This window comes from Homalodisca vitripennis, chromosome 1, assembly GCF_021130785.1.
Source record: "Homalodisca vitripennis isolate AUS2020 chromosome 1, UT_GWSS_2.1, whole genome shotgun sequence".
NCBI lineage: Eukaryota > Metazoa > Arthropoda > Insecta > Hemiptera > Cicadellidae > Homalodisca > Homalodisca vitripennis.
In genome coordinates, this window is record NC_060207.1 from 226,421,298 (window position 1) to 226,431,414 (window position 10,117).

The 10,117-nt window shown below is 34.6% G+C and overlaps 1 protein-coding gene across 1 annotated transcript in view; it reads right to left on the bottom strand.

The window, feature by feature from the left end:
* The window catches only part of LOC124353113 (uncharacterized protein ZK1073.1), a 128,388-nt gene extending 127,236 nt beyond the window's left edge, over positions 1–1,152 (bottom strand). Inside the window, exon 1 of the mRNA XM_046802947.1 lies at positions 1,023–1,152. Within this exon, the coding sequence (XP_046658903.1) occupies positions 1,023–1,100 (78 nt within the window). The 5' untranslated portion in view covers positions 1,101–1,152. The remainder of the gene's footprint in view (positions 1–1,022) is intronic.
* Between the last annotated feature and the right edge of the window lie 8,965 nt (positions 1,153–10,117).

Genomic DNA, 10,117 nt, shown 5'->3' on the forward strand with positions numbered 1-10,117 from the left:
CATCATATATCTTAAACATGCAAGTACTCTGTCACTTTATGACCAAGAAACGTTAACTTTAGCTAAATACAAACTGAAATTATTCATAATGTACCTTAATAACTATGAATAATGGTATTCATAGGACCATGAATTAAATTCAATCCGATTTAATGTCGTGTTAAAGCACATGTCAATAGTGTAAACAGACTACGTCAGAGGGGCATGCATATTTATACCATGTTACATTTTACAACAGACGCGTTGCATAGCATAAACTACCACTGTCTTTGAATAAATGAATAATTATATGAGTGCGATTAAAAGAAGTTTCTATTTACAATAAATGATGCGTCGTGGAAAAACAGCAAGTACGAGAAATAAAAACGACTGTGTTAGTAGTAATTGAGCGTAACATACGTTGATTAAACAATTGACAGAGGGGGAAGAAAAAAATAGAGGCATTTACTCGTGTTCTCTGTAAAATTACACATATTCTGTCTAAATTCTTTCTGCTCTTGTAGTTTAATGGACATATTGATGTTACTAAACGTTTTCGAAAAATACGTATAACTTTACTAACTTTGTGGAAATTTGTTTGATAGCTCAAAAATAAAAGACCTTTTCGAAGATAAGATAAAAAAAGCAACTGTGTTAGCAATTGAGTTGTTAAACATACGTTGATTAAACAATTGACAGAAGGGGAGAGAAAAATATTGCATTTTGCGTGTTCTCTGTAAAATTACACCTATTCTGTCTAAATTTTATCTGCTCTTGTCCTTTAATGGACAAGAATTGATAACCTTTTCTTATCGAATAAGTTTCGATAAGTATGTATAACTTCGTGGAAATCTGTTTGATAATCAAAAATAAAACACCTCTATGATGATAAACAATTGTTTGATCAAATAAATAAAATAAGGCCCAACACACAACTTTTAATCAAACCCTAAATACATTTTGAAAGTATGGATGAAAATTAGTCTTTTTGTCGTCCGTAGTGTTGGAACTTCGGAAACAGTTTTCTAGAGGAGTCCACCAACCTTCATAACAAGAGCCTCTATGTTGCTGATGCTGCAGCGACGTCTCTCCTCGTAAGTTCTGGGCGCGTCGTCTTCCATGTTGCACGTCTACGAGTCGCACTACACACTGCGCTCTGCACTCTGCGGGCTCTCCCTCCACGACCGCTGCCTGCACTCCCCCGCTCCACTTCCTCTCGTTTAGCGGGTCTCCATAGTTACCGCCGTCCAAGGGACAGTGGACTCTACAGGTGGTGTGTTTACCGGCTTTATATGGGTCATCAGGGCTTTCTAATTAAATCCGCTATTTTCTCGACTATGATTTTGGAGCACCGACGTTTTTGAATGGTTCTTCTAACTAAACTAAATTCTTTGCTTGACGTTTATTTTTGACGATGGAAGGACTGTGAAGGAAATAGGATTTTTCCGGACATTTGCCACCGTTCAGTGAAACAAAAGATCAGTAGGTAACGCTACGTTTCGAGATCTGCAATCTGATCTCTTCTTCAGGTAATAACTAATCTACCACATAATTACAATCTAAATGACTAAACTAAATTGCCACATTGGAAATATTCAAAAGCAAGAACTGTGTAAATATAATAATCGCATTCGTTAAGTACGAAATCTTCCACAGCTTTAAAGGTTCAACAATAAAAAGACTTCTGTAATAAATGTATTTCAGTTTAAGTATGATCTGTTTACATCCAGTTTTATAAAACACAAGACCACTCAGAGAAGAAAACTCGCAGGATTTATTTGTTTCCGGAATCGGTCTCATAAAGGCTTTTATTTGATACAGGTGCTTATCTATTACACTTTTATCGAATTAATAAGATAATCCCAAAAGATTACATAAATAAAAACAGAATATTCCCATACAAACCGACTAATTGTGTTCCATTGATTTAAATCTTAATCTGCGGTTTAAAGGTTAAGATGGATACCTTGAAAATATAATAGGAGATGAAAGGGATTTTGGGAATGAAGTTGTAAAATGTGTTTGACGTTTACTGCAGTTTTAACGATGCGTATTTTGTTATGTTTGTGTATTGTTGTTATCTCTTTAGATTCCAGCAATTTCCTCGGCAATCTCAAGATTATAATATGTAGCATTTCATTTTTGGCAGGTCTGTGAAGTTGGCCTTCGCAGTGGTCTGCTCTTTCAGTTATTAGTTTAAGATAGTTTTTACAGTATAAAAGATTGTTACGATATCTAACACCGAATTTAAATATCATCATTATTGCTACCTTAATACTAATTATTAGAAGCTTCAACTACAAAAAAATTTTCCATAACTAACCTAAACTAATGATTCAACGAATAATATGATTTTGAGACTAGTTTGAAAGTAGCATGAACATAACTTATATTGTTAAATAGCAATAATTCTTAGTTTTAAAACCTAAACTAAAAGATTTACAAAAACTTTTAGAAATGCAAAAAATCATTCTGATGCTATTATGAGCATTTTGCTATATTTTTTCGTTAAAAGTTACGGTGAACTTTAGAATTTTCTTTCCATAAAAAAGAATATGTTTTTAACTATTTAATGTTTTTCAATGAAACATAATTTTAGTAAAATACTTATACATTTTTTCCCCAAATAGATATTTTCTCGACTTTTAAATTTTTGTTCAGTAAAAATAGCTTTCTTTAAAAACAAACATTTATAGCGAGGACTTTTAACCGAATCAAAGTTGGGTAGAAAACCATCTATCATGCAAGTCAATTGTGGCGTGAAGTGCATATTCACGGAATTCGTTGAAAATAATAAATAACTACCTTTTGCAGGCTAGTGTGATGTTTGTTAACCGATGATTCTTAGTTTCAAAATCTAAACAAAAAAATCTTTTATGAAACTAACCAAAACCATTCGCTTTACTAGCTCTTCTTTGGCTTGCAATAATAGCGGCATCTAAAATATATCGTTAGAAACCTAAACAAAAGTCGGTATTGTTAAACCTCAGAAATTTTCTAGCAATCTGTAATAAAATGTAGCCTATTTCAGTTTAACTACGATTTATTAAGCATGGGCTCAGAGAAGAAAAGTGATGAAATTTTGGTGTGTCTAGCTTCACAGTGGTCGGTATACACACACTCTTTATGTGTTATGACATTGTAAATTTGTCACAGTTTAATATTTTACTTATATGAGCATTTTAATTTGATATTTATGCTAAATTTCTCAGTAATAAGGTTTCTGTGCATTCGGGTCTATGTTTTTTAGTTTGTTAATTTTTCTGCGTCTTTGACTTTATCTTGGATAAGAGTAGATATAAGTTGTCTTCTTTCTTTGGAAAGAAAAGGGTTCAAACATACCCGAAAGCTGCTTGGAGTCCAGCCCATGGGTTGTCACTGCACAGGATGTTCCGAGCACAAGTCACGAGTACAATCACACGTCACGCCAGCACTGACGAAGAGGATAGATTCCAATCCTCGAAACGTCGTGTTATACCTTTTGTAACATATTTCGATGGCAAATTTCTAAAATCCTGTTATCCTTTCACATCTTCCATCGTCAATAACAAACTTTAAACTTGGAACTATTACAAATGTAAATGAAACTAAAGTTAGACTCACACTACTACAATAAGATTAAACAATAACCTGTGATACTCGTTCTTTTACTGCCTGCAGTCTCATCTTAACGTTGATATCCGTACGAGTTGGATGAGTATAAATGATGGATGTAAAAAACGAGAACTTTTGAAAACTCTACAACGAGGACTAAGAAAACAAAAATAGCTTGTTCTTATCGACCAAAATTCAAGATAGTCATCTGTACAGAAACTGCACGTTTTTACGACGCTGTCTATACCTAATTGTAAATTTGTTCTGCTCGTAGGTTATGGAGTTGAGATAGGCAAAGCCGTGACTTTCAACTGATACCCTCTATTACTTAGGAAAAATACTGTATTGTATTGTATTGAATATGAAAAGTAAGTAGATTTAAACATTCTCAGAAACGTGTATTCCATATATCATCAAGTTATAGCGATGATATATGACACAATTTAACAGGAAATTGTGAAGTGTTACTTAGAAAAGCTCAAATTTTTACTTGATTGCGGATTTGCATGTACTTTACTAACTATGCCTTGATGAAGAGGTCCAAAAACAGTTGGTGATAAGCCTTAACAAATGTTTATATATTTTACCAATTACTGTCATCGTGTTGAAAAGTAAATAGATTCGTATCTTAGTATCTGGTCCAAAATTAAGTTTCTCAAATCCATAACCGTCTTTCAAAAATTGACGTTCGTATTAACTTTTCAACATAAAGCTCTACACTAGATTTTACTTACAAAAATCATAAGCAATAATCATAATCATAATAGCAATATATTTTAACTTTATAAAATTACCCTTATCTTTTAAAATGAGATAATTTACTCCATATGACAATTTTAAATCGGGCCGATCAAATTAGGATTAATTTCTGTAAAATCTAGTCTACAGTGATAATCTTGTTGATGTGCTTTACGACTCAATGAGCTATTCAAAATTTGATGAAAATAATCAAAATTGCGTTACACATATATAATATGTATAACTATATACTAATTCAGTGTTACTGACATGTATTGCTGAAAGATCGTTCTCGACAAAGAAACAGGTCAAGAATTTTTTAACGAACAAAATGGGGCCTTGCTCTATGTCCACTCTGGGAAAATATCAGTTTTCTGAAACCCCCCTCCTCAAAATTATTTTCCTGATTACGTTCATTTGGTATATACAGGGTGTATATTATGTCTGGAAACACCCAAATATATCCTTTAATAAATTTAAATATAAATTGTTGAAACCTCTTACAATCGTGATAGAGATTGGGCATCTACTTTTTGGAACAATGTTTTGTTATGTCACACCAACGGGGGACGTCCTGCCGAGGGTATCGTGAATATTCTTAATGGAAGCCTATACCTTGTGATACATAATTTTAAAGGTAATAGCTTACTGAATTGAATGCCACAAACCGCATCTCAAAGGAATTATTCTATCAGAAAATAGAGCATTTTTAGTATTGAAAATTTACTGATGTTCAACAATGTAATTTTAACATGGTTCTTGCCACAAAATGTGTTTACACTAATTTTTTAGCATTTTTTAAATGTTACAATTAAATAAAACAAAAAATTTCATTTTAAGCTGGTTCTATTAGCACAAAATTTGCCAGTTTTTTATTACAGTACAATTATGGAAATACTTATGTTATTGATTTCTTATTACAAATACAAAATAATGTATGCTGTTAGAAAAGTCTTACAACAAACGTTTTACCTGCATTTGGTGTCAAAGCAATTGTTCGAACTGTGTTCCTTCTACGGTTTGACAATGAGCCAATCTTGTGTAAAATGATTCGACAGAGTTGCCTAACATTTCTTCAGTTATCAAAGCAATCTCCTCTATAATCCTGTTTCTTAGGTCTTCCAAATTATGAGGCTTTCTTCTATAAACATTGGATTTTAAAAATGACCCCATAGGAAATAATCGATTGGTGACAAATCCGGAGATTTTGGAGGCCATTCGATTTCTCCTCTTCGGCCAATCCATTTATGAGGAAACCTTAAATCCAAATACTCTCTTACCTGTCTCCCATAATGGGGTGGAGCACCATCCTGCTGAAACCATACATTATCAAAGTATTCTCCTGATGCAATTTGAATAGCTGGGATTATTTCATTTTGGAGCATATTGTAGTAAAGTTCGGCATATTTAAATTTCCATTGATGAAAAAGGGTCCAACCAATTTTGTTACCTAAAATTCCACACCATACGTTCAGTTTTTGTGGTTGCTGTGAATGGGACTCAGTAATCCAATGTGGGTTTTCACTAGCCCAGTAACGGCAATTGTGCCTGTTAACATTGCCATTTAGGAAAAAAGTTGCCTCATCACAAAAAGTAGTATGTTAGTCAGAAAAATCTCTATTGTCATCACATTTGCGCATCACAAGTTCACAAAACTCAACTCTTCTGTCGTAATCATCCTCACTTAACTGTTGGACTAAATGAACTTTAAATGGTTTGTATTTATTAATTTTCAAAATCTTACTTACTCACAGACATAGAGTGCATATCATGTTGCTGTGCAGCTTTTTCTGAGCGATGTATGTGGGTCTTCAATAAAATGTTTGCAAAACATCTAGTGCATGTTCTTCATCTGTTGCAGATTGTATCCTACCCGACTTTGGGCCGATTACGTACACTCCCTGTCATTTCAAAACGCTCAATAGTTTTTGATATTGTTGAAACACTTATGGGATTCCTTTCTGGGAAAGTGTCATTAAACAAATTACAAACTTCCCGATAAGATCTTTGACGATCGCCATATCCTCGCATCATCAACAGAGTAATTCGTTCTCTTTCAGACAATTCCATTAAAATGCCAAATAAAAACTGAACTACTGTAATTAGATAACTTGTTGACAGCAATGCTTCAGAGACACTGATTAACTCGACAGGAATGATATGACCTTTGTCCATTTGTAATTCCCAAGCTTAGACCTGTCTAGTGAAAGCTCCATGCTCAACAAACTGAAAACCTGTAGACCAGAATGATTAATAACACAATAATGTTTCTCATAGGCTAGTGACCTTTGTCTCTTTAAAACTTCCTGCTGACTGGAAAACACCAAGTACAGATTCATAAGTAATCACAGAAAGTGACTCATAAGTTTTATTCATTGTAATAAAAACTGGCAAATTTGTACTAATGAAACCAGCTTAAAAATAAATTGTTTATTTTATTTTAATTGAACATTTAAAAAATGCTAAAAAATTAAGTGTAACACATTTTGTGGCAAGAACCATGTTAAAATTACATTGTTGAACATCAGTAAAATTTTCAATACTAAAAATGCTCTATTTTCTGATAGAATAATTCCTTTGAGATGCGGTTTGTGGCATTCAATTCAGTAAGCTATTACCTTTAAAATTATGTATCACAAGGTATAGGCTTCCATTAAGAATATTCACGATACCCTCGGCAGGACGTCCCCCGTTGGTGTGACATAACAAAACATTGTTCCAAAAAGTAGATGCCCAATCTCTATCACCATTGTAAGAGGTTTCAAATTTATATTTAAATTATTAAAGGATATATTTGGGTGTTTCCAAACATAATATACACCCTGTATGTATAAATCAATCTAAAATTCTGATGTACTCAAAAATCTGGGCTGCACCTATAATCAACCCGTCAAACAGATGAACCGAACTCTAAGCCTGTTTAGAAAGTCAGAGGCGGATTTGAAGATTTGCCGCCCCTGGGCTATCCACAATTTGCCGCCCTCCCCACCACGTAGGCTTAACTTGGTACCGTGGTGGGTCGACGCGACGTCGGCGGCAGCGAGGCGGCCACGCTAAGCTTATAACAAAACTCAAATAAAATAGGTTGAATTGTCAACATTGAATTTACGCTTCTTACAGTTGCAATTATTTTTGGAATAATATATTTTTTACCTTTTTACCAAAATTTGCCGCCTGGGCCCATTCAACCCATATGTAAATTCCCACCATTGCTCTACGTTATGTGCAGAAAACTCGGTTGCTCCATCGTGATTTGAGATCGGTCTCAGAAATATCGTAGTGCACTCAATTTGTGAACCTGATGAGACAATAAGCACACCACTTCATCTTGATTACATTTGTTTGTAGTGCAGGTGTCTCTGATGTCGAAAGTTCGTTTTGAGCTTCTTCATAGCAGACTGTTTTGGATCTTTTCAGATGATGTAGATTCCGGATTCCAGGAGTCAAATCTGTCACAATGTTAGACTTCAGTGGAAGGTGAACTGGACCTGAACTTAACATTCTTACTGAATCAACCCTTCCTACCATTGTTGTACGTTATGTGCAAGAATAAGAGTTGGACAATTTCGTTCGAAGATCCATTTCGGTGACTAAATAAATGCCGTTTGTATAGCGGCCACTACCGAGTTGCCACTTACAACTACCGCTAGTACAGTTGGGAGAATTTAGCTGTGCTCATAGGGCGGTAATACTACCCGTTCAACAAATAAACGCATCTGTGTGGCGGGTTGCGTTTACGTGGTAGCCGCTGAGATGAAGGCGCAACAATCTCTTTAACGACTTTAAACTCACGACTGAGATTTGCAGATTAGTATTGACAAATTCGTTATTTTCAAAAACACGTTATACAACACTATAGCAACTGAAAAACTAGGATAAATCCTATTGTTGCTATTATTTGGTATTCTCTTATTATTTAATTCCACCACAATCAGCACTGTCACAAAACAGGCTGATTTTAGCAAATGTGATGATTTATTTGGGTCATTACGATTCCTGAAAGGAGAGTTTTTAACCCATAAGTCACAGGAAATGTTTACGGGACGCAACGCACAATGCTACCCCGCCACCCCTCCCACCTATAACCACACACTCAAGGTCACGCGCACAGCTAAAGTCCTCGAACTGTACTGTTGGAGGAATTTAGCTGTGCTCGTAGGGCCCAAATACTACCCTTCCAACAAATAAACGCTGCCTGTGTGGCGGGTTGCGTTTACGTGCTAGCCGCTGAGATGAAGGCGCAGCAATCTCTTTAACGACATTAAACTCACGATTACAATTTGCAGATTAGTATTGACAAATACGTTATTTTCAAAAACACGTTTAAACAATACTATAACAACTGAAAAACAATTATAAGTCCTGTTATTGATATTCTCTTATTATTTAATTCCACCACAATCAGCACTGTCACAAAACAGACTGATTGCGAGTGTGATTTTTGGGCCAATACGATTCCTGAAAGGAGGGTTTTACCCATGAGTCACATGAAATGTTTTCGGGACGCAGCGCATAATGCTACCCCGCCACCCCTCCCGCCTATCACCATACACTCACGCGTGAAAAGTCACGCGCGCAGCTAAAGTCCTCGAACTGTATAGTGGTCGAGACCCAAGAGATCGGCCGACTTTAATTGTCAAATGGATTGTTAAGTGTTGTGGGAGTTTGCCGCGACTCAGTAGTAGAACCAAGATAAACTCCAATACACAATACTAACGCATGTCTTCTTCATTCCCAGTTCCTAGAACCACGTCGCGTAAAATACGATGTTTTCAAATCATGATTTAAGGAGGGTGTCTAATCATTTTATAAGTTCTTAGAAACGGAAAAACTGTTTAGGTTTTTTTCCCGATTCTACAGATTCCCGGTTGAGTGGCTACCCTGTTATATGATATTGAAATAAATACATACACAAAATTATTTATTTATTTTAGAAAACTTGGTGCCTGCTAGCATACCTGTCAAAGATTGGAATATGATGGGGAAAATAAATAATAGATCTAAAAGTTGATTTAGGTAAAATTTTTAGAACTATTCTTTAGTATGCTGTACTTTAGACAATTACTACACACTTCGTGTGCAACTTATCTTGCACAGAGACCTTACAATCTAGATTAATTTTCTTTTAAAGCCATTCTCCTGCAAATACTTTATCAAACTAAAATAAATACCTAAAAATAGCCTAATTTATTTAGAAATGAAAGAATTTATTAGGAAATAATGCAGTACATGGTATCACTATAATACAAAACACAATTACTATGCATACATTTTTTAGAAATACAAGATTGTAGGATCTTTTTGGAATAGTATAACTTTTCCAAAAAAGATCCTACTATTCCAAGATATGACTGGAAACGAAAACTCTACTTTAGCATCTAAGAGATATATTATACTACTAAGAAATTCCTTTTTCTTTTAGTTTAAAATTAATTCTGGGCAGTGTGCTAGCCTGAGCGTTTTCCATCCTTGTGACACAATAGAAAATACTTTTGTACTTTGGCAAATGACCAAAACAACTTTTCTTCCTAACTGAATTTACAAATATAAAATCATACTCTTTTAGGGTGAATTTAATCATTTGCTGCTTAAAAGGCAAGTCATCTGGTGAACAAACCAGTTCTTTGAGCAGGGAAAAAGATACCAAAATAGGTTTTTTTGAAATATTCCATTATTTTAATTATAAATAATAATGCAGAAACATGACTTAAACTTTTAAACTTTCTCGCTCTACTTAGACTGATTTATTTAGAATAAAACTTCACTTTAGAGCATGCACAGAGTTCTGTAGAGGTATAGCTTGACA